Source organism: Aulonocara stuartgranti (assembly GCF_965226115.1).
Source record: "Aulonocara stuartgranti genome assembly, chromosome: 9".
NCBI lineage: Eukaryota > Metazoa > Chordata > Actinopteri > Cichliformes > Cichlidae > Aulonocara > Aulonocara stuartgranti.
The window spans coordinates 14516463-14542792 of NC_138960.1; the positions used below are offsets into that span (position 1 = coordinate 14516463).

General features: G+C 41.7%; 1 protein-coding gene across 5 annotated transcripts in view; it reads right to left on the bottom strand.

Annotated features, from left to right (window-relative positions):
* LOC309714055 (uncharacterized protein) overlaps positions 1 to 26330 on the bottom strand; it is a 99696-nt gene that overhangs the window by 56972 nt on the left and 16394 nt on the right. For 4 of the 5 annotated variants that reach the window (XR_014278791.1, XM_082546133.1, XM_082546131.1 and 1 more), the window contains exons 1-2: positions 10015 to 10144; positions 1560 to 1665 (exon numbers count right to left, since the gene is read on the bottom strand). The exons of the other annotated variant lie outside the window; for it this stretch is intronic. Coding sequence is in view for 3 of the 4 variants with exons in the window: in XM_082546133.1 (XP_082402259.1) it covers positions 1560 to 1577 (18 nt within the window). In the remaining variant the exon portion in view is untranslated. Of the gene's footprint in view, positions 1 to 1559; positions 1666 to 10014; positions 10145 to 26330 lie in introns of those variants that run through there. 5 annotated transcript variants of the gene reach the window in all.

Sequence of the window (26330 nt, forward strand, 5' to 3'; positions counted from 1 at the left end):
ACACACACACACACAATCACATAAACAGACGCAAACTTTTATATTATTTTATAATTTATTTTATAGTGTTGTTTCCTATTACATATTTCTATAATTTGTATAGATTTATACATAATTATTCAGCGATAATAAATCTTATGTTTGTTTATTCAAAAAGAACCCCATTAGCTTCCATGTTGCTCGTCTTCCGTCAAATACAATCACATAAAATATTATACAATAAAGTGGATTCAAAATATCAACATGATTTGGCTCTTACATCCACAGTGAAGTTTCACAATTGTTAAAATATAAGCAATCAATAATAATAATAATATCAATAACATTGAGGCACATTACACAAATTTCAAAAACAAACCATCTCTTACAATATTTACAACAACTAAAAGTTCTGTAAATCGGCTTTTAAATGTTCATTGAAGTTTTGAATAGTTTGAATAATTCTCTAATTTTATAAGGCAATTTATTCCACTTAAAAGTTGCTCTAAATGTAACAGTTTTACAAAAAGTTACTTTTAACTCGAGCATTTACTAAATTGCAGTTTGTTGAAAACTGTGTAATATCATTATGTATTTCATCTGGATACTGCAGCTGAGCAGGAATAAATGTGGTGTGTTTAAGAGAATTGCTTTCTTTATAAATACAAGTAAGCCATAGAATATTTTAGTCTGTACAGGAAGCCAAGAAAGTTGATTATGCATTTTATCAATATTATTATAGCATGAACATCTTAATACTAATCTGGACGCCTTATTCTGGACTAACTGAAGTCTGTTAAGATCTGTCTTATTAGCTGCTGACCAAATGATTGAACAATACTCCAGATGAGACATTACTAGTGCATTAATGACATCTTTCATAACTGAAGAAGTGATACACAAAGAGCATTTCATAGCCATAGCTATGCCTTGTCCCATTTTCTTAATAACAGAGTCGATGTGCTGAGACCATGAAAGGTGGTGATTTATGGTAACTTCTTATGAGCACCTGCAATCGTTCTGGTGCTGTGACATAAAAACAAACGCTGACCCGAGACTCTGGCACACAGTTTTGCCTCTTTTGCTCATTTTAATGTGTGATTAGTGCACAATCAGGGTGCCTTTCATGTAGGGCTGGGCTATATCATACCGTTGACGGTAATACCGGTATAATGTTGGGCAACGATAAGAAAATGAAATATCACGATAGAATATGGGTAAAACGCGCATGCGCAGTGCTTTTGTTTTCATACGCACATGGAGGAAAAAACATGGCGGTGACGGAGAATTAGAAGGGTGAAAGCGGATCGTTGAATGAAACAGATGAACCAGAATTGGTTTGTAAAAATGCTGCAACTTCAGTGGTGTGGAACTGGTTTAGCTTTCGTACGTCAGATACACAACAAACTCTATTTGTGGTAGGACATGCTAGCAGGCCGTCGTTATTACCGTGTTTTTTGTGGAGTTGTAAAGTATTTTGTCTCGCGTCAATTATATCATCAGCTACATCGTTATCGCAAATTTTCAAACGTATATCGTGATAAATATTTTTGGTCATATCGCCCTGCTCTGTCTGTCACCTTCTGTGTTGAGCTCATTGTTTCCTCTGTAGTGGCTGAGCTGAGTCCAAGTAGCTGAAAATGTTCCTCTGCTGCTCCGTCAGACTCTTCTCCTCCTGCTGATCAGCTGGGACACAAAACAGATCTTTGTTAGGCTCCACACTGCACTGAAGAGTCAAAGTGTCTCATATGTTCATCTCACAAGTAAAAGAACACATTTGTTTCCCGAGGTGGGAAACTTATTGGAAACAAACACAAAAGGCTTGAGCACCGATACCTGGCATTGCTGGCATTGCATCTTTCAATGCCAGCAATGGCAGGTATCAGTGCTCAAGCAAAGACAACTAACCTCCACCACTATTTTTTCATACGGGCAACCGCCCGTATCAAAAACCGCTACTGTGTGTGTCACAAGTTAATCTGGCTGTAGGCTATGGTACTTGGCCAGAGGTTGCGCTGGTTGACTTGACTCCATTTGAGTGCACAAAAAGTAAATTGCACGCTTTAGTTGTGAAGCGAAATTGAAAATCGCCCGTATCAAAAACCGCTACTGCCTATACTACTGTGCTTTGATGTCGCTCGTAAAGGTGAAACGTTTGAGAACCACTGCTACAGAACAATGGAGATTTCCGTTATATGGTAAAGCCTGCAACTCACGTGATGCCCAGAATTGTACAATCCGATTGTTAAGTGATGACGGGACGAATCCTACTTCCGGGCCTAAAGTAGTCTGCGTTTAATATGGCTTTTGTGTTGTTAACATGTTTAATTAGATTAGATTAGATAGAACTTTATTAATCCCTCGGGTGGGTTCCTCTGGGACATTCGATTTCCAAAAAAGCACAGCACCGACAGAAGTTACAGAGTTACAGAATATTATATATATACACACACACACACACACACACACACACACACACACACACACATATATATATAAATACAGAGACAATATAAATAAAATATACGAAGGTATACGAATATACGAATGTTATGTATTTTCTTCTATTTGATCTCAAAAAGCTCCTAAAACATTCAGTGATCACTGTTGACCTCCCTCGGCTTTTATTACCGCTAATCATTTATTTAAGCTCAGTTTTTAAAACCTTAGGATGTAACTACAGCCCAGCCCATACAGCAGTATATGAATGACTAACCTCGTATTGTGGATGGATTAGGGCTGGGCGATATATCGAGTTTTTAAAAAATATCGATATATTTTCATACGAGATATAAGATGTGACAATATTGTTTATATCGATATAGTCTATGTTATGTTATAATTATACTTGTGGAGCCGCAGGTTTGCCTCTCTTTCGTCCACTTTTGTCTCTACGCAATGTTACTCTGCCTCGCCTCTCATTCACTGAACACAACTCCGCCTCCCTCATTGCTTCACCTGCAGGCAATGACAAGATGAAAGCGGAAAATCTCCGTTAGCGAGTTACCGTGCGTGGGGCTGGACGGCGTCAACGTGTTAGCGAGCTAACCGCGCTAGCGAGCTAACCGCGCTAACGACATGCAGCCCGGAGGGGCTGCACGGCCTAAAATCCTTTCATTTTCTCAAAAATCGTCAGTGCGCCTTATGTATGAATTCTGGTTGTGCTTACTGACCGCGAACCGATTTTATGTGGTACACAGCGCTCAGCAATCTGTCAAAAAATGTTTTAATATGACTTTGCTAAGCTACGGAGCTGCACCGCTTGATGGATTGTCGGAGGATTACGGCTACCGGGGAGGAGCCTCGCGGAGTGATACGTACTGTGTGTGTATAAGGACCACAAATGGCACCTGTTCAGAGACGTGGTGCAGCTGTGAAATCTGTCTCTTTGTTATTACGCTCAGCGTCTATTAGTTTACATTTTGACTGCACAATTGTGAGTTTTTTGTTATGCACAAAAACAACATTGTTTTCTTTTATTTATGGACCATGATTATTTAATAAATGCTGATAATTTATTTTTAAGTAATTTCTTCATGTACATCTACGCTGTATGTAAATAAAAGTGCCCGTGTGACATCTGGGACACAGTGTGACTAAGAACTCTCTTTTTGTTCTCAACTTATGGCTTTAAAAAAAATATCAAGATATATATCTTATATCGCCATCCAGCTAAAAAATATCGAGATATGAATTTTGGGTCATATCGCCCAGCCCTAGGATGGATTATCTCAGTTGTTCTCCTGGCTGAAGTTTGGTCGTTTTACAGCATCCTGCCATGCGATTACATTTGTTCCTGACCACCGAGTACACTCACATTAACTTTTATCGAGTGGAAAAAAAGTTAGCTTGTTTATATTATGCTAACATGGCTGTGTTGCTAGCGGTCACGTAGCACATCATTATATACCAGCTAGCCAAACTTCAGTAACCCTACAAACGTCACTGCTGTTAATTTTCCTGTCTTCATTTATGCTGGAAGTGATAACAGAGTTGTACGTTTTAATTTGTTTCCAAAACCCCGCAGTCAGGACATACTGGATTTAGATAGAAGCTAGCGAGCTAACTCCCTGCTAACTTCTAACTAGTGATGTGACGTTCTGTATCGAGGCTTTGAAGCGTGTGTCGAGTAATGGAGGAGGCGTTTCCGCGAAGCGCGTTGTCACTACCCGATCCGTAATAAACACTAGAGAATCAAAAAACCTAAAAGACAAAATTGATGGCATGTCCAAAACACTAAATCATTGGTTGACGAGAGATATTACAATTTTTGGACACAATCTATTATCCAAATCAGAGGGCGTCTCAAAGATGGTTTATCCAGCATACTCACTATACATTACCCTATACCCTAACTCTATAATCTATCAATTCATTTGGCGCAATAAAACACATTACATTAAAAAATCACAACTTGTCAAAGATTACGCTAAAGGTGGTATAAAGTCAATTGATTTTCAATCAATGGTTGGAGTATTTAAAATAAACTGGATAAAAGCCTTCCTCTTGAAACCTGACTCCATATGGTTCCATATCCCAAAAAATATTTTCAAAAAGATGGGAGGGTTGGATTTTCTCCTGAAATGTGATTTTGATATATTGAAGTTGCCTGTGAAACTGTCAGAATATCATAAGCAGGTCTTGTCTTATTGGAAGATGGTGTTTGCCCATAACTTTTCACCACATTGCTCCACCTTGTGGAATAACAGAACAATTACAATTAATAAGAAGTCATTGTTTATTAAAGAGTGGTTTGAAAAAAACATAATCTTTATAACAGACTTACTTGATGAAAGGGGTCAGTTTCTCTCAGTGGGTGTTTTTAATGCTAAGTTTAACATTCAGTGTTCCCTTAGAGAATATGACAAGGTTTGTAAGGCAATCCCCTTACCTCTGTTGAGTTTGATTCAAGGTTATTTGTATTACTCTAAGGCACAAATTAGTCTACCTTCTTTACATCTAAACCAGATTCCTTTGACGGATAAAAACTGTAATAATAAAACCATGAACAAGATATTTAAAAACAAATTATTTCACGACTTTAACAGTAACACAAAACTAAAAGGGAGTAATGTTAAAATAACGAACAAATATACGCACTTTTTAAAATGGCCTATCCCCCCCAAAGTCAAAGAAATGCAATTTAAAATAATTAATGGATATTACCCAGCAGCTGAAATGCTTAAAAAAAGGTTTGGGTTTGAGGTAGAGCCATGTGGATTTTGTTCACAAAATGCGGAAAGTATTGATCATTTGTTTTTTTCCTGCTCAGTAACAACTGACTTCTGGCAAGATCTAGTAGACTGGTTGAGTATAAGAATAGATGGGATGACCCCACTGACTCTAACACAAGTTTTATTTAATAATGGTGATCCATCTAAGGAACTGTCCATGCTACACAAGGTGGTGATAATTATGGGCAAATACCACATACACAAATGCAAATGGCAAAGTAAAAGACCTTCCCTAACTGTATTGAAAATTGAATTAAAATCTTTTTTGTCATCTTTAGAATTACTGAGGGATTCATGTAAAGAGGCTGCTTTGATATGCGACAATGGGACTCAATCTCTATCCTTTTAATGATTGTGTTTTTGGTGTACTAAGTAAGCCACATGTATGTTAAAGTGTTCGCAGAAAGGAAACTGTTATATGTCATAAAAATGGCCTTCATATATTTATGTATATGTATATATGTGTTTTGTTTTTGTTTTGTTTTTTTTGTTTTTGTTTTGTTTTTTTTCCGTTTGGTTTCTTATTCAACCTTTTCGAGATGTTGTTGCACAAATGTTGTCTCCCAACGAGAGATTGTAATATGTGCATAAATTTAATTAAAGTATTAAAAAACAAAAAATAAAATAAAAATAAAATAAAAAAAGAGAAAAAAACAACAAAAAAAAAAACTACCCGATCCGTACCGGAAACCCGATCGGTACCCCGCATGCGCGAAAGGTTTCTACTTCCGGTCGTAGCGTTTTACGATAGTTATGGGTCAGAGTATCTGTTAAGATGTTAAGAATAACAAGTATATCTTAAAATGTTTGCAATAATGAAGCATTTCAGTACAATGTAGACAAAAACGAAAAATAAAAAGAAAGTTACGGATCAGGACTCTCCGATCCTTACTGCGCGTGTGTAAAGTCTGACCGTACAAATCGGGTCAACCCGATCCGTACCGCGCATGTGCAGATGTTTTCTTCTTCTTCTGTTCGTTTAATGGCAGTTTACTCCCCAGTGTACGAGGATACCGCCACCTGCTGACGGAGCGAATAAACCCTATTATAAACTGAATTATCGTCATTACAAACGTGTGTTAAATCTGATTTAGCGATAGTCGAGTGTGTTTATGCTTGTCTGTGAGGAGAGGATTGTTGGAATAGTGATGATGATGTGCGCTATCACTGTCAATTGTCAGTAAACACTTAATCTGGCTGATGAATCTACACGTGAGATATTACAAAGTCTGCATTATTAACTCTGTAATTAGGCGCCATTCTTCTTATTTTACGGCGCTGTTGCTCAATCGGGGGACACTCTCTGTTGAGGAGAAAAGCATGAATTTCTTTGTATACGAATTATCCATTGTTTAAATGTCCCGGGCAGTCGAAAAGGAGGCAGAGCTGTTGAGAAATGCTAGGAGCTAACTGGGCGCTAACCGTATCATTCAAATATATTGAATGTCACAATGTTGGCAAAGAGAGGAAGTGACGTAAGATTTGCGCATGCGGGGTACCGATCGGGTTTCCGGTACGGATCGGGTAGTGACACGCGTATCGAGGCTTGCTTCATTTATGGGAGGAGCTAAAAATGATGACGTCCGAAGCCTCGCTGCCCGGCTGTACCACGTGACTGGTTCAGGAAGCGGCTCGAACTTTGCCGCGAGCTATGACAGCGATATAAACCCCTCAGACCCCATTCAAAATGTGGGCGTTTGATGGAGAGTTGCGGTTAGTGAGAGTTAGAGACAGTTTAGAGGTTTAGGAGAGTGAGGAGAGAAAGTCAGGAGAGAATGGAGCCAGCTACGAAGAGAAGGATGTCCTCCCCTGTGTGGGAACATTTTGAGCTTATATCTCCCAACAAGGTATGTAAATTTCCACAGAAGATGTATTTTCATAATACTGATGGTGCAATAAAAAATATGTTAAGCTGTCTGTACTTTTGTACAAGGTGAGGTGTTTGCTATGTGCCAGGGAGCTGGGATATAACAACAACACCTCATCCATGCTTAGGCACTACAGAGCTTTGCATGAGAATAAGGGGGACACCGATTGTGGAGCAAGACCAGGTGAGCCATCAAATGCAATGATAATATAGGATGCAGTAATGTTACTAAATGATATAACAATATCATACAATGCAATAAGTGATGTGTGTGATATTTATATTTGTGCTTTATCTTTATTGTCTTTCCTCAGGAGAACAATCTCAAATAGATGAAGACCTGGTCAGCATGGTGATTGAGGACTCCCAGCCATTTAGCATTGTGGAGGACAAAGGATTCAAAAGATTTGTTAAGTCATTAAATCCTAGCTATGTTCTCCCCACTAAAAAGGTCATAAAAGCAGTGAAGATTTCGTTTCTACAGAGTTAAATGTGAACAGGCAGGACTGAGGCTCAAAGCCTCAGTGTGTAGCTACACTACACACTGCTTCACAGCCACGTCGTACTTTAGAACAAAATGTTTTTACTTTCCTTTAGGCCCTGAAAGTCATGGTGGAGGCCAGGTACCAGGAGATGAAGGAGAAAGCTAAGGCCAGCGTTGAGAAGGCAGCAGCTGTGAGTCTGACATCAGATATGTGGACCTCCATCAACACAGAGGCCTATCTTGCAGTCACCTGCCATTTTGTTGATGAGTCCAGCACATTAAACACCGTTGTTTTAGGAGTGCAATATTTTCCTAATGCACACACTGCAGAAAACATTGCACAGGTGAAAGGCTCACTCATGGCAGAATGGGCAATTACTGACAAAGTCACATGCCTAGTAACAGATGGGGCTGCCAATATGGGGGCTTGTGCAAGGGAGCTAAGACTTAAACATGCCATATGCATAGCTCACACCCTGAACTTAGTGGTGAAGAAGGCCCTTGACCAGACCCCTGAGCTCTCTGACATCCGAGCCAAGCCCAGGAAGATCATGGGATATTTCAGGAGCAGTACCTCTGCAAAGGTAAGTTCTTAAGTGGCCTATGTCATCTGAGGAATTTGGTATAATTTCAGCGTGTCTGGTTGTCCTAGCACCATTTAACGATGCAACCACTGAGCTCTCTCAGGAAAAAAGGGTGTCTGGGTCAAAGGTCATACCTTTGCTCACTATGCTGGATCATTGCCTCAATGAACAAATGGAAAAACCACCATCCATTGGATCTTCCCTGGCTCAGAAGCTTAGGATGCTATTGAGAGAGAAGCTAGATAAAATACAGACCATGAGCATTATGTTCCTTGCGACACTGCTGGACCCAAGGTTCAGAAAACTCGGGTTTCTCAGCCCTGCAAGAGCTAGCAAAGCAGAAAAAAGACTGAAAGCAGAATGTGCTTCTGTAATGAGGGCCTCCACCACCTCTTCCTCCGCACCACCACCACCACAGCCATCAACGTCACAATCTGTTGAGGCTGTTTCCCACGGTACCATTGTTATTGCATTTTAGTTGCATTTATAGAAACTGAATGTTGGGTTTTCCACTGTATCTATTATTGTATGATCTACTGTACAATATAATGCGCCGTGAGGCGACTGTTGTTATTTGGCACTATAGACATAACATTGAATTGAAAATTGAATTGGTAGTATCTCATAAGACTCTCCTTTTTGTTTAGGTAACAACCTGCGGCGTCGCCTGGATGAGAGTGTCAGGCAGACACAGACACAAAATGTGACAGCAGACGCAAATATTGAGGTCCAACGGTACATGATGGAGCCAAATATTGGAAGGCTGGAGGACCCCCTTAAATACTGGGAGAGACAGAAATATGTCTACCCTCACTTATATAAGTTAGCACTGACATACCTGTGTACCCCTGCCTCATCTGTGCCCTGTGAGCGAGTGTTTTCAAAGGCAGGGGAAATATTGTCCAAAAAAAGAAATCGCCTATGACCTGCCACAGTGGAGAAACTGTTGTTTTTAAATAAAAACCAATGATGTGTCCCCTAAACACTAATCACTGTCCTTGCCTCAATGTTACAAAAGCACAACCACTGTCCACACCTCACCTCACAGTATATGATCATTTCCATTTTAGGCATTTCCAAATAATAATTTTCCATACTGCCAGCATAAATATACACAGTATACTGCCATCACTACAATATAGATGTTTTACACACTCCTTTTGTTGTTGACATTTACAGGCTGTGTGCAAAATGCCACACTCTTCAAATTCATGCCAACTAATATTTTTACATCCAGTAGGTGTCCTGCTAGAGCAAATGAAGCTTCAAGAAGCTTCGCGTTGGGGTGAACCAATTGGATGAAAAGCTTCAGTGCTTCATGAGGCTTCATCTGCCCATCACTACTTCTAACTCCGTTAAATGTCATAAATTCCGTTTTTATGGATGCCTGGATGTTAAACTCAATTGTTACACCTGGTAGAGCAGAACGCTGATCATTTTATTAAAGATGAAAGACTTAAGACAGTTTTTCAACTCTCAGTAATGCCACAGTGATCGATTTTATATATGGACCTGCAGCGGAGTTTAGGTCCAGACACGGCTAGTGACGTCAGACTGAAAAACCGGATACTGATGCTCGAGAGCGCGCGTGTGATGCAAGTATGTGTAGAGTGTTGAGCGCGTGATCAGTGTTGAGAAAAACAACTCACGAAACTTGACCTTTCTTTACTCGTGGCTCACTTGCACTTCTAATATATTCGTTTGCACACTTACACACACCCAGCTGTGGTTTCCTGTTTTGCTACACTCTGGAGAGCCTCGTCTTTAACGGTCTCCTCTCACAGAGAGCAACAGAAAACTTCATTCAGAAAACTTCGAAAAACTCGAGATTGACTGAACTCAGTTCAAAGTTACCTTGACACTTACCTTTAGATGTGAGAGGTAGCGATGGTCCGCTTGAAGCTGACGCTCCGGTGCGTGTGTGAAAAAGATCAACACTAGTGATGTGCGAATCACTCAGGACTCGCTCACCCCCTCCCTCGTGGCTCACAGCTTCTTCTTCTTCTTGGTTGGCAACCAATGTTAAGGCGCATTACCGCCCCCTGGCTCACAGCGCAGTGGACATTTAGATGAGAAAATATATATTTGACACACTTAAGGAAAATACTAATAAAATACAAATAAACAAAATAAATGTTTATTAAGCAATTTTGATAAGAAATTGCTTAATTTTAGAAATGTTTTTGCTCTTTGTTCTCTATAAAATAGTTGGGGTTTTTTTGGTTTTTTTAATCATTCATCTTAGCAGTGGGATTTACATGAAAAGGGAAACAAATTAAGTTTGAGTGAAAATGTAAAATTTTTGCACTCTCTGGTCAACTGACTCAGTGAATCAAATGACTCAACACATCCGATTCACTTTGATGAGTGACTCATTAACACTCGATTCAGTAAAAAGAATCAAATTTAGCATCACTAATCAACACGCTGCTTCAGAAGCACCGTGTGCAGGCTTGATTCGTTTGGCTAGAGTCACGTGTTTAGTGACGTCTGAAGCTTCATTTAGAATGTACTTTTTTTTTTTTAATTGAACTTTATTGAACACACAATAAGTATACAACATACAAACAGATGAAGTTTACGAAAGAACAGAACATGAACATACAAATCAGGGGTAAATAAATTATCATATGAGTACACGAAAAAATCAGCATATATAAATATTGTTCTGTGAGCCTTTTTGTTGGTTGAGTCTGATATTGATTGTATGTACTATTCCATATCCTTATAAAAAGGCAGAAATATGGTGTTTTATTAATAAACTTACATTTATGGATAAAAAATTTAGCTAAAAGTATGAAAAAATTTATTATAAAAAACATTTATCATTCTTCCTGGAGAACTTAAAGAAAAAGAATAGAACATTTTCCCATCATTAAGAAAACTCCCTTAAAATATGGACAATAACAAAACTGTTAAATTCCTTCCAGAATCTCTGTGTAGAGGAACAGTACCAAAAAGGATGTGTCACAGTTTCTGGATGATCCCCACAGAAAGTGCAATTAGTATTTATGTCTCTTTTCAATTTTACATATAGTGACTGGCTGGGTAACATTTATGAAGAATTTTACATGAGATCTCCTTCACCTTGTTTACAATTAGATATTTATGGGATCATCCAGTCTGTCTTCCAGGTGATATCTGGAACATGTCGGTTCCAGTAAGATATTATATATATGGGAGAGACACGATATCTTCTTGGAATAAACTACGTATTCTCTTATTGCTGTTACCAAGTTCCTGTGAAAAGCAGATTTTTCCCACTGCTGACTCAGCTGGATCAGGGAGAGTGACAGAGGTAGATATTGAACTGTCAGTGTTTTTATATAACATTAAAGTACCTGAGGGTATGGCACCAAGCACCATGGAGAATTCCCAAACACTGCTTGGAAAATTATATAGTGTAAGGGATTCATTGTAAGTAAGTCGTACTCCCCCTTTATTAACCAGCTGAGCCACCAATAGGATCCCATTTTGGATCCAGGTTTCCAGGAAAAGTGATAATAAAAGAAATAAAATATCTCTGTTGTTATGGTTTTTCCATATAAAATTAAAGAGCATGCGGTCAATGTCTTTACTAATCTTCTTATCCAGATGTAAGGAGAGAGCAGCATATGCCAGTCGGGATATCCCTTCAGCTTTAATAATTAACACTCTACCTTTCAGAGATAAATTCCTTTGCAGCCACTGGTTGAACTTTTTTCATGTTTTTTGTATAATCGGATTGAAGTTTGACGAGCATCTTGACTTTTGGTCTTTGGATATTAACAGTCCTGGGTATGTGACTTCTTGTTTAACAAGATGGCGCCGGTGAGGTCGGCTGCCGTCACGACTGCTCCGACCACCTTTTCTTTGTCTTTGTTTTTTAAGTTAGTTTTCAGCGTTTCTAAATCGGCAAAATCATCACCATTGGATACATTAGGTATGACAGAGACACTCTTGTTTCTATTGGTATAACAATGTACTCACAATTCGAAGTTTTTGACTCCGGATCCGAGCTGGCCGAGTGAGATCTTGAGAGAGAACAAAGGACGGCCTCGAGGGAAACGAGCCGGCGTCAGGAACAGGCTGAGAGCTCGTGCACACCGCACACCTCTGCCTAGCATCCTGCTCGCCAACGTCCAGTCACTGGAGAACAAGCTTGATGACCTCGGGGCCAGGATAGAGAGACATTTGGGACTGCAATCTCCTCTGCTTCATCGAGACATGGCTGAAGCCAGCCGGCCAAGTTCTTCTCGGTTCACCGCATGGACAGGACACGGGACTCGGGGAAGTCAAGGGGAGGCGGCGTGTGTTTAATGGTGAACAACAATTGGTGCAACAGTGCAAACGCTGTTCCTCTCACACGCTCCTGCACACCAAATCTGGAACTACTGTCCATCATGTGTCGTACTTTTTATCTACCTCGAGAATTTACATCTGTCATTATAAGTCCCGTTTATATTCCACCACAAGCGGACACGGTCACCGCCTTATGCGAGCTGTATGAGGCATTCACACAGCACCAGACACAACACTGGGATGCTGCGCTTATTGTGACGGGGGACTTTAATAGCGCCAACCTCAAACGCGCAGCGCCGAACTTTTATCAACACATCACCTGCCCCACCAGAGGTGAAATGACACTGGACCACTGCTACACTACGGTCAAGGACGGCTACAAGGCACAATCCCACCCTCCGTTTGGCAAATCCGATCACGCCGCCATCTTCCTCATGCCAAAATACAAACAAAGGCTGAAACAGGAAGTTCCGGTTCAGAGGTCGCGCGCTGGACGGATCAATTGGTGGCCGCGTTACAGGACGCACTCGATGACGCAGACTGGGGCATGTTCAGAAACAGCTCCGACGATGACGTCAACGTGTTTACGGAAGCGGTTGTGGGATTCATCGGGAAACTAGCGGATGATACCGTGGAGACAAAGACTATCACAACGTTTCCCAACCAGAAGCCGTGGGTGGATAAAACCATCCGCGACGCTCTGAGATCCCGCACCGCTGCCTACAACACGGGACTCACGACGGGGGACATGGACCCGTACAAAGCCACGTCATATAACGTGCGGAAGGCGGTGAAAGAGGCGAAGCAGCGCTATGGGAGGAAACTAGAGTCACAACTCCAACAGAGTGACTCTAGGAGCCTGTGGCAGGGACTAAGGACAATAACGGATTATAAAGCACCAACAACCGGTATGACGAACGCGGCCGTGACTGCAGCTAAGGACTCCAACGATGCTAGTGCTAGCGGCGCTAATAACTGCAGACAGGAAGATACTGCCAGCACCGGAAACGTGCTCGTCATCTCCGAGCATGAAGTAAGGAGAGCCTTCAAGAGAGTGAACACCAGGAAAGCAGCAGGACCAGACGGCATCCCAGGTCGTATCCTAAGAGACTGCGCATACCAGCTAGCTCCTGTGTTCACTGAGATATTCAACATCTCTTTATCTCAGTCGGTGATCCCCACATGCTTCAAAGAGTCCATCGTTGTTCCTGTCCCGAAGAAACCCCACCCTGCTTCTCTCAATGACTATCGCCCTGTAGCCCTCACCTCAGTAGTGATGAAGTGCTTTGAACGCCTGGTCAGAGACTTCATCATTTCTTCACTACCAGACACACTGGACCCACTACAGTTCGCTTACCGTCCAAATCGTTCCACAGACGATGCCATCTCTCATCTCCTCCACACATCACTCACTCACTTGGACACTAGAAGGGGGAATTATGTTAAAATGCTCTTCATAGCTCTGCATTTAATACCATAATTCCCTCCACACTCACCACCAAGCTGGAGCATCTGGGACTCAGCTCATCTATGTGTCTGTGGATCTCCAACTTCCTAACTGGCAGACCACAGGCAGTAAGGATGGGCGGACATGTCTCAGCCTCCACCACTCTCAGCACTGGAGCCCCCAGGGGTGTGTTCTGAGCCCCCTGCTGTACTCTTTGTACACATATGACTGTGTGGCCACTACCAGCTCCACCACCATCATCAAGTTTGCTGACGACACCGTCGTGGTGGGCCTGATCTCTGATAACAACGAGACGGCCTACCTGAAGGAGATTAGGAATCTGGAGAACTGGTGCCAGAGGAACAACCTCCTTCTAAACGTCAGTAAGACAAAGGAGCTGATAGTGGACTTCAGCACTAAGCAGGAGAGGAACTACCAGACCCCCGTCATCAACGAGTGCCCAGTGGAGAGAGTGGACAGCTTCAAATACCTCGGAGTTCACATCACACAGGACCTGTCATGTTCCTGTCACATCAACACCGTGGTGAAAAAGGCCCGACAGCGTCTCTACCACCTCAGACGCTTGAGAGGCTTCCAACTGCCCTCCAAGGTGCTCGGGAACTTTTACTCCTGCACCATAGAGAGCATCCTGACGGGAAACATCTTAACCTGGTTCGGGAACAGCACCATGCAGGACAGACGAGCTCTACAGAGGGTTGTGCGGTCAGCTGAGCGCAACATCCGCTCCGAGCTCCCTGACCTGCACTCAATCTACAGCAGGCGGTGCTGGACCAAGGCCAGGAAGATCGTGAAGGACCTCAGCCAACCCAACAACAGACTGTTCTCTCTGCTGAGGTCAGGAAAGTGATTCCGCTCCCTGAAGACCAACACAGAGAGACTGAGGAGGAGCTTCTTCCCGCAGGTGATACGGTCTCTCAATCACACCACCACACAGTACTGACCCACACATGGTTCTTACACACACTGGACATTCTGGACATTGTTTTCACTTCATCACTTAAATCACTTTAAGCATATTTGCACTGCACAAGACACTAAATAATGTGGTTTGCACAACACTGGTCATTATATTCTTCATTTCCAGTTAATACTTGTACAGCTGCTGTTATTGTGTATATGATATTTATATTTCTTCATACATTCTTATATATTTCTATACTGTGTATTGTGTATTTTGTTGTACAGTTAGGCTACGTTCACACTGCAGGCGAAAGCGCATCAAATCCGATTTTTTTGACCCTATGCGACCCATATCGATCATGCTATGACAGTGTGAACGCCACAAATCCGATATTTTCAAATCCGATCTGGGTCACTTTCGTATGTGGTACTGAATCCGATACATATCAGATGTTTTAGAAAGCGACTGCTGTGTGAACGATCAAGTCGCATTAAATCCGTCTTTTACGTCACCGACAAGAGACAGATGCCAATTATCACCTCCAGAAAGGCGCCCGAGAAGACATCGCGAACGCTTCCTGTCCACCCAGTGTAGATGTCAGTGAAACTATTGGGAAGACGACGTGAACATTTTATTTATACTGTATAATCTGCAGATTCTGACAGAAATCTGCATAGCCTTTGAAGCACCGCTCCTCTCTAAAACAGCAATAAGGATCATTATTAGGCCATATGTAAATAACAAAATAACTTAAAGCAAAAATTGGGAAACGTAAAGTCTGAAGTCTTTATATTAATGGCCATCAGTCAAACAATACTGTTTGCTCTGGGTCTAAACAGAGTGCGTTGTGTGTGACGCCTTCTTTTGCACATGCGGGCCGCTTTGAGGGTTCACACTAGAGCGCGTTTGCTGTCGCATTTTAGTTGTAGTGTGAACGAGCAGACAGAAAAATCAGATTTGATCAAAAAATCGGAATTGAGCATTAAGACCTGCAGTGTGAATGTAGCCTTATTTTATTTTCAACTTTAATTTATATATTTTATCTTATTCCTTCCTAGTTAAATTTACCCTTTTTAATTTTCATATTTATTTCCTATCTTATTCATGGCCTTTTCTTTTTTTTCTTTAGGTCACGAGCAGTTGTCTAAGCATTTCACTGCATATCGTACTGTGTATGACTGTGTACGTGACAAATAAAATTTTTATTTGAATTTGAACAGAAATGTTACAGATAGCATTTGCAGTGCAGTCTTTTATTGCTAGTAATTCATATTTTTTTAGATTTAGACATAAACCAGATGCCTCAGAGAAATCACTAATAACACTACGGGCTGGACGGATTTGATTTGCATTCTTCAAGAAGAGTGTGGTGTCATCAGGTAGCTGGCTGATGACAGCAAGCTCCTTATCAGCTATGGTGATTCCTTGTATAACAGGGGTTGTGGATAGGCGTAGCTTTGGGTCACGTGGCGTCGGTAGTAATAGTGATTGCTATATCACCTGTTCACGGCCCGAGGGAAATTTTGTGAATGAGTGGGTGATGGGGGAAGTCGACTTTTGCTGACCGCTCAAGCTCAGAATGTTTTTGATCACTGTTTTTCTACGGATTTTAAGGATTTGATAACAAATAAAGGAGTTTTAACCTGGAACTTTGACTTACGTTTTAAACAGCGGGCGCGTCAACATTATTCCCCTATTCAGCTGCTCGGCGACTCAAAGGCTTGACAGTCGCCAATCAGTCGTCAATATTTGTCAGCAAAATGTGCGACGGCAATGGAGCCTCCTGCAATCAGCACTGAATAAACGCCGACGCGAGCTCACACACCGCCGCCACTACACCCATAAAATCGGCTAGTCTGACAGATAAGGAGAAGACGACGGTGGTATGTAAACGGTGTTTTTGTGCTCCGTGTTGTCTGTTTAAACACAGTTTGGATTCTGACCATATGAAGATGTTTTTGTGAAACGCCCACCGCTACGTTTGCTGTTGGATTTGGTGTGTGTGTGTGCTTTGATTCGAAGCATCATGTCGAGGTGTGTGACCTGCAGAAGGTTTCATGGAGCTGCAGGCCAGCAGCAGATGGCTGAATTGCCTGAAAGCAGAGTGACCCCTGAGAAACCCCCATTTAGCTTTGTTGGAGTAGACTATTTTGGTCCATTTGAAGTGAAGCGTGGGAGAAGTCTTGTAAAGCGGTATGGTGTTATTTTTACTTGTTTGGTATTTAGAGCAGTACATATTGAGGTTGCCTCATCTCTTGACACTGACTCTTTCATTAACGCCTTACGACGTTTCATCACTAGATGAGGTCAGGTACAAGAACTGCGCTCAGACAACGGGACTAACTTTGTGGGCGCAGAGCGCGAGCTGAGACGAGCTATGGAACAGTGGAATCAGGAAAAGATCTCTGATGCTGTGTCTTTGAAGGGAGTGAAATGGATCTTTAATCCTCCAACTGGATCGCATCATGGCGGAGCATGGGAGCGGTTGATTCGTTCTGTCAGAAAGGTCCTTAATTCCACTCTCCAAACACAGCATTTGGACGAGGAAGGGCTCCAAACTGCTCTTTGTGAAGTGGAGTCAATCCTCAACAGTAGACCCATTACGCTGGAATCCACCGATCCAAATGATTTGGAAGCCTTAACACCAAACCATCTCCTTCTTCTCAACTCCAACCCGTCTTTACCACCTGGCCTGTTCCGGAGGGACGATCTCTACGCACGTAAACGATGGAGGCAAGTTCAATATATATCTGACCGGTTTTGGAAAAGATGGACTAAAGAGTACTTGCCACAACTTCAGCAACACCAGAAATGGGGAAGGATTAAACGCAACTTTGTTCCTGGAGATGTGGTCCTTATAGTGGATGATTCTGCACCTCGTGGTTCCTGGATCATTGGGAGAGTCACCGGAGATGCACCAGATGAAAAGGGGCTTGTGCGTCAGGTCTGGATTAAGACCCCAACCAGCCATGTGTGCAGACCTGTCACAAAGATATGCCTTCTTCAGGAGGCCTCTGACCCATGACGATGACATTTTTGACACAGTGTGACATAACTAACTTTGAATTGACTTTAATGTTATGAGATGTACATCACAGACTGACTATATTTAGGCTAAGTGCTGGTAACCTCTGGCCTATGACTGACTCATGTGCAAACAGAAGAAAAGAAGAGAAGAAATGAGAAAATAACTTTGGTGGACTTTTGAGTATGTTATGTTGTCTCACTGGGTGTCTGTGATGTGATGAAGTGTGTCTGTGATGTGATGAAGTGTGTCTGTGATGTGATGAAGTGTGTGTCGTGAGTTATGGTGTTGGATGTGTAATTATTACTGTAAAAATGAATAATTAGGGGCCGGAATGTTGTGGATAGGCGTAGCTTTGGGTCACGCGGTGTCAGTAATAGTAATAGTGATTGCTATATCACCTGTTCACGGCCCGAGGGAATTTTTGTGAATGAGTGGATGATGGGGGAAGTCAACTTTTGCTGACCGCTCAAGCTTAGAATGTTTTTGATCACTGTTTTTCTACGGATTTTAAGGATTTAATAACAAATAAAGGAGTTTTAACCTGGAACTTTGACTTACGTTTTAAACAGTGGGCGCATCAACATTATTCCCCTATTCAGCTGCTCGGCGACTCAAAGGCTTGACAGTCGCCAAAAACAGGTTTTGATAGCTTTATAGAAAAATGTCAAAATTTTTTCAAAGAGTGGAAAATAAATTGATGTTCAATTGTATCAAAAGCCTTTTAAAAATCCAGGAAGAGAATGAAGCTATTGTCAGATACCAAATCAGAGTAATCAAGTAGATCTAAAACCAGTCTAATGTTATTAGAAATTTGTCTATTTCTCATAAAGCCTGATTGTGTCTCATCGATAATTGTGTCCAAAAACTCTTTAATTCTGTTAGCAAGTACTAAAACCATAATCTCATAGTCATTATTGAGCAGACAGATCGGTCTCCAATTATCAATAAGAAGTAAGTCTTTGTTTGGCTTTGGAATAAGTGTTATGAGACCCTGAGTAAGAGTAGGAGGGAGGGTGTTATTCTCTATACTTTCTATGAAAACCTGCAGTAAGAACGGAGCCAGGAGATTAGAAAATGATTTATAAAACTCTGCAGTTGAACCATCTGTGCCAGGAGATTTGTTGGCCTTAAGTGCAGAAATAGAATTACAAACTCCCTCCACAGTCAGAGGGCTGTCACAGAGACTTCTATCTTCCACAACAATAGTTTTTAGGTTTTTAATATTATTGAGAAACAGTGTTGAGACATCCTCATTATATTTTGAGTTGTACAGTTTAGTATAGAATTTGGCACAAAACTTTGAAATTTCTCTAGGATTGTCAGAGACAATGCCATTAATATTTAGTTGGTTTTGGATCTGTATTTTTCAAGCCTGAAAAAGCAGAATTTTGTTCGCCCTCCTCCAGCCACCTCTTCCTGGATCTTACAAAAGCACCCCCAGCCTTGTGTCGATATAAACTGACCAATTTATTTTGAAGGTCTAGTAAAGTTAATTTATCTTCCTCTGAGATTTCTTCTGGGGATTTCTGGTAATAACGCACATGGAAAAGATATATATAAATCTTATAAAGTTTGTATCTGTCTTGTGTGAAACTTGTATGAAAAGCATACAATAGTGAAAACAGATACAAGATCCATAGAAAAATTATATAAATGAAACTTGTATGTTTTGGATACTTACAAAAACAATATATGAAAGTGGCCACTTTCATGAGTAAATCATATAAGCCTTATATGATTCACTATATGAAGTAGGCCACATCTTATGCAAGTCTTTTGAATTTGCATGCTTCAAATTTAAAAAGTTCCCAATTGGTACAAAAAGACTTCTCTGTGTTAGCTTTATTCCAATAATGAGCCATTAATTTATTAATCTGCATGTTAACCATTTTATCTTTTAGTAAGGAGTTATTTCACTTCCAATGAGAATTTATAAGGTATATTATCCAGTGTGAGCATTTGGATGTTAATGTAAATTGCTCTATGATCAGTGAGGGGGTGGCGAGTATATTAACAGTAATATTATCTCTTGGGTCTGGGTTCTGTTTCCCCCTCTGGGGGCGAGGGTACCTGGACCCGGGGTATAGAGTATGTTTGGGGAGTGTGATTGTGTGTACATGTCCATTTATGTCAGTCCTTACGTTGGGTGAGTGCTGAGTGTTTGTATATGTGTGCAGGAGGGTGGGAACGCATGTTTGTGTCTGTGTGTGCCTGTTTGTCTGTGTCTATATGTCAGGTCGGGTCTTAGAATCCACCTCTCTGGGAACTCCCAGGCCCTCCAAGGCCTATCTCCCCTCACCACACTCCCTGACGGTGACTGATGCCCTCAGGGGTCGGTGCATTGGTAGTTCTTGGTGTCCGGGGCTGGGCACTCAGGTATGTACCGGCTCACTCCCGGTGGCTACCTGGCGAGGCCTGGCGCCTGTTTCTCGGTCAGGCCTCCTCTGGGGTGCGGGGGGCCCTCGGGCCTCCGGCCTCTGGGCCTGCGGCTCGGTTCACTCTGGCACAGCTGGCTGCCGGCAGAGCCGGCGGGCATGCCGGTGCAGCCCCCTCTAGCTTCTGCTCGGTGGCTACTGGGTGACGCCTCGTCTGGGGATCCTCAGCCCTTCCCATGAGGGTGGCACGGATGCCCCTCCGGTGGTCCTCCTTGGGCTCTCGCACTCTGGGGCCTCTGGATGTCTGGGGCCTGGATCTCCTCCATGCCTGCTTCATGCCCTGGGGTACGGGGCTATGGCTCGCTACATCCTCTTGCAGACCATTACATGTGGAAACCATTTGAATACAAGCGCGCTGATCCACACAGGTTTGCACACGGGTGTTCACTGCTCTTAGACTTAAATTACACCTTTCTTGGCTGCTACTTCAAAGCACATTGTGCGCTGTCTGTCCTGCGTGCTGCACAACAACATTGAATTTTTAGTATTTACTGCTGTTTACAGATTAATGCGATGGTGTTGTGTTTAGTATGTTGCTTTGGTTTTTTTTTTTTTTTTTCTTGTTTTCTATTCTTCTCCTCTCAACAGGTGATCCAGGAGATTTTTTTTCTCCCCCCTTTCTCACTGTCCCTCTCCCCTTCTGTTTTTCTTTTCCTTCCTCTTTCTCTCTCCCTTTCCTATCCCTCACTCATGTCTGTCCCGTCTGTAACATCTGAAAATAAAATATAATAAATAATAAAAACAAAGGTCGATCAAATGGACCAATACGGCAATGCCACGATGATCCATTTGGCAAAGTAAATCCATTGGGTATCCTTGTTGGTCTTCAGACAACAATTCTGATGGCTAAAGAACCAAATGGGACAGGCAAAAAAACCCAAAAAACCAAAAAACAGTAATATTATCTTTATCAATGCAGTAAGAAACAAGCCAGAAATCAATACATGATTGCCTGGATCCTGTCTTATTGCTCCAGGTAAAAAGTCTATCATCTGGAAATTTTTCTCTCCAAATAATCATGACATAAAATTTTGCCATGAAATTTTTTAAGTTTGCACTGTATGAAGATTGCTGCCCTGGAGACCATCTATCTACTGCATTATCTAAAGAGATGTTAAAGTCTCCACCAATTGAGAGGATTGAATTTGGGTATTTGGAGAGACAGAAATTAATTCTTTCTTCTAAGGAGTCAAGTAATTTATCATTTTCAGTTTTATTATTGTAACCATATATATTTACTGTAATGAAAGTACTGTTACTGTGTCTAATTATTGAACAAAGGTAGTGATTGTCCTAGGTGTTGGGAAGGTTCCTTTTAAAATGTATTCCATTACAGAATACAGAATACATGCCCCAAAATGTATTCTGTAACGTATTCCGTTGCATTACTCAATGACAGTAACGTATTCTGAATACTTTGGATTACTTAATATATTATCATGCTTTCACAACTACATGAATGTGCTATTGCTGTGATTTATTACTGTTTCTCAAGGTCCGAACCGTAGTAAAGGGACCTCTGGCTAATACGTCGGGTTCGTGTCGGGTTCGTGTCGGGTTGGTAGCTGAAAACTAGCTTTACTTTGTTGTCTGGATCAACTTTGCTTGCAAGGGACAGAGAGAGGCGTTGAAAGGCTGCTCCAACGGAACTTATTGTTTCGGAGGAAAACACGAACACGGTGTACAGTCGAGTCTTAATAGCTTACTTACAACTGGGCTCGTCAGGCACTCTTCTTGGCTGCAGTGGTTATTATTATATTTACATGCTTCCAGCTCCCGTTTTTGCTCGATGACAGCTCGTACTTTTCCACTCGCCTTTTTCTCCCTCCCTCGCTCACAGACACATAACGAGTATGGCAGTCCATTCTCCCTGCAGCACGGACTACACTGCCCATGATGCTACATTCTTCAGAGCAGTAGCATTCTGTCTATTAGCTTAGCACAACAACAACAACAAAAAGGCGCTCTCTCACCCAGGAAACATGCAGAGAGAGAGCGTCACCCTGTAACCATGGCAACCGTAACGCTGCCGCCTGGAACAACAGAACGTAGCTGTCAAACAAAACCCAAACAGTCCTGACCTGCGACAATATGAAACAGGAAAGTAATCCATTTATTTCAACAAAGTAACTGTATTCTAAATACCACCTTTTTAAACTGTAACTGTAACGGAATACAGTTACTCATATTTTGTATTTTAAATACGTATAGGCGGTACATGTATTCCATTACTCCCCAACAATGATTGTCCTGCAGCTAGGGGGATGTTTTGGCTGCTTTCCATACAGCATCCCTGTAGACGTGGGAGGTGAACTGCACAATGATGCCTCTGGGTCTGGTGCTATTTTGGCGCTTGGCTCCAAGTCGGTGTCGATGGCATCAGGCAGCCTGTGATTTTGTTCTGCCAGAACAGATCGGCATATCTCTATCACCTTTCCCCTTACACCCTCTTTCTCAGTCTCCTTGACTCCATGTAGTCTGAGATTCCAACTCCTGGAATATCTTTCCAGCTCAGATATTCTCTGATGGCCGTTGTCCACCCGGCCTTCCTCTTTAGTGACTTTTTTTTCCAGGTCGCGAACTTTCCCCTTCATGTCTTTCATTTCCGCGCACACGAGACCAATCGTCTTTTTGAGACCCTCAATCTTTATCGTATTATCTCTCACCATGCTCTCGATGTTATCAGACCTGGTGTTTATTAGTGCCGATAAACTGGAAATTATCTGGTTTACATCAACTGGGTCAGAGCTGCGTTCGTACATCACCTTCTTCAGAGCTGGTGATTTAAGAGGTTAAGAGGGAGAGGTGGGAACTCATTCATTTCCTCTTTGGCTAACGTGAGTGTTACTGCAGTAGCTGCGTAGTTATGGCGGCTATCCATTAGCACGTTGCTGGGCGTAGCATTCTCCTTGTTAGCATTCTCAGGCGTTGTCTTAGACTTGGAACTGTCCAGACCCCTTTTTGCTTCTTTCTGATTTGGCATTTTTCTGCTTCTTTCCTTATGATTGTTGTATCTTCCCTTGTTTAGTGAATTGTTAGTGTTAGCAGCATAAATTTGAGGTTTTACCATTGCTCACAAATTTTCTGTGCAGAAATCGGTAGAGAGCATCTATTCACTCCACCATCTTGGCACAACGCCCCATTTAGAACGTACCTGATTCAGTGGTTTATAAGCAGCTAACGGCATTACTTTTTTCAGTAACGAGTAATATAACTAATTACTCTTTCTATCGTTACAACGCCGTTACCGTTACTAACAAGAAAATGCGGTGCGGTCACGTTACTGTTTTTCAACAAACAGACGGTTGAAGCTGTGTTCATCTTACTGCATCTGATATCTGTGATTCCTGTGGTGGTGAAAGAGAGAAGGTGACATGAAAGGAAAAAGAAGAAGCACCATTAGACAGATATACACAGTGTCTTTTTATTACCTATATTATAATCCTCACACTTTTGCTAGAAAGTCACTGTTGGTTTAACTCTGGTTATAATGTAAGTACAACTGATATATTTGTTGCACTGTCTGCTGTCTTCTTGACCAGATTACCTATAAAAAATACATTTATAATGTCAACAAGATTGTTTTTGAACTGGATAAATAAAGGATATATAAAAGTCACTGCCAACAACTGATTGCAGCTTCTACCTTGTTACAGGAATGTTGCTGGTGGCTCAAAGTGACTTGATATCATTAATGAGGAATACATTTGACACATGTTTCACGTATTATAGACCAACAAGTTATTTATAACAGGTTAAATACAAGCAATCTGTTTATTCTGAGTATGTATTGTGTTATGATTTGCCATTTGTTAGGTTTCTGTTCTGTTCCGATCTCTCCCAGGTGTGTTGCCCTCCTGTCTCTCATTTCCTAATTACCTGGTGTGTGTATTTATACTGAGTGTCTGCCTGTGCTCCTCGTCCCGTTGTCTGTGTTTCTCCGTGAGTCTTCTGTGCTACTCAACATCTGCTCTGTATTTTTCCATGTCTCTCTGCCCAGCATTCTTCATCTGCCCCCTCTGTACATCTCCCGCTGTCCTTGTGTTTTTCAGGTTTGTTTGTTAGTTTTTCCCAGTTTAGGGTTATGTTCAGTTCTGCCCCCACCTTTGTTATTTTCGCTGTAAATAAATCTCCATTCGCATCTCCACTGCCATCTGCATCTTGGGTCCACCACATGACTGCTGCCCCAGCCGTGACACTCCTGCTTGCATATATCTGAAAACATCTTAGTGGTGTGGCAGCCACGATTGAGCCAGCCCTGCAAACCCTGTGGATGGACGATGCAGTGGACAGTGGGAGGAAGCATCCTAAAGCTCTCTTTGCAGACTGTGTGATTCTCCACTCGCACACCAGAAAAGACAAACCGCAGGTCTCAGTTGCAGCACCCCATCCATGTCTGATCTTGCTCAGGCAGATTCAGCAACACTGTCAGAGATTTCCTGTAATCTATTACAGTTGTTCAAAAAACGGTCCAGGAACAGGTTGATCCTGTGTGAACAACTGTAAATATTGTTTTTCCATCTTTACATACTGTGTATTTGAAATATTCTTATTTAATTGTTATTGTTATTTACTTTATTGCTATCAAATAAATATCCATGTAATATTCTTCCAAGTTAGCGTTACGTTCATACATGTTAAAAATGCCTGTAAATCAAATTGAATTCAGTGACAATTACTTTGTTTGAATCAATTTATTAATAACATAAAACCTTTTAACTAATGCAACACATATAACAATGTAACAAATATATTCAAATAAATAAATTTCTCAATACATAACTCATTTGGGAACTAATCTTTCTAGAAGTGAAAACAGTCTGTCCATCCTCTCCCTGCTCTCCTCTCCTCAGCCTCGTTTAGTACCAGGCCACAGGAGTTAAGGCTTCAGTATGAAATTTATGTATTTCAGGCTTTTTATCATTAACTCGGTTTCCCCGGGTCTTTTCCCGTGTTGTAGTCGTTACCATAGCGACCAGAGAGCATTAAGCGGCAGAGAGGAGGATTTTACTCTCAATGTTGGCGCATTTTCAGGAGGACGCTGCTAATAAAGTTACACAATTAAACAGTGTGTTTACGTTTATTATTATAATTACAAAATACCACAGTTTTTGTCTTGGTTGGATCATTTTATGTGGTTGTATTTATCCGCGATACCTTAAAGGCCGGTCCGTGTCCGACATAAACCGGTCTGTGGCGCACAAAAGGTTGGGGACCGCTGCTGTACAGCATGAGGGTTAATAGGACCGTACTCATATGAATATGATGTGTAAATTGATTTATTCTTCTTGATTCATTCTCAATCATCCAGGAAAGTAAATCTCCAAAAAGTTGATTCTGTTCATCTGGACGTAGCGTTTTGTGGGAGAAACGTTTCGTCACTCATCCAAGTGACTTCTTCAGTCTCAGCTGACTGCAGGTTTCCCCAATCTTATAAACAGAAACCAGCCCACTGAAGGAAAAATGGGCTGGGAGGTTCCTTAATCTTAATTATGCAAATTCTCATGACCATTGATCAACCACTGACCAAAACCCACTGATCAATGAATACTGATCAATGTCCATGAGTACCATTCACAGAGAGTTGGGGAATGGCTGCAATCACAGCATTGTAAGATGGCGAAAGATGTACCCTTAGGCCCCCTCCTCGATTCAGAGATGGTCTTTCCCTGTTCACGTAAATGGCCTCCTTGACTCCGCCCTCAAACCAGCATTCCTCCCTGTCCAGGATGTGTACATCCTCATCATTGAAAGAGTGTCCACTGGCCTGTAGGTGTAAATAGACTGCAGAGTCCTGGCCTGACGAGGCCGCTCTTCTGTGTTGTGCCATCTGCTTCGCCAGAGGTTGTTTAATTTCCCCGATGTATAAATCCTGGCAATCCTCCTGGCACTTAACAGCGTACACTATGTTACTCTGTGTCGAGGGACCCGATCCTTAGGGTGGACCAATTTTTGGCACAGCGTCTTTTGAGGTTTAAAAGCCACAGAGACCCGGTGTTTAGAAATATGCGTCTCAACTGCTCTATACTCCTGCCACATATGGGATCACTACAGGCTTTCGCTTAGGCA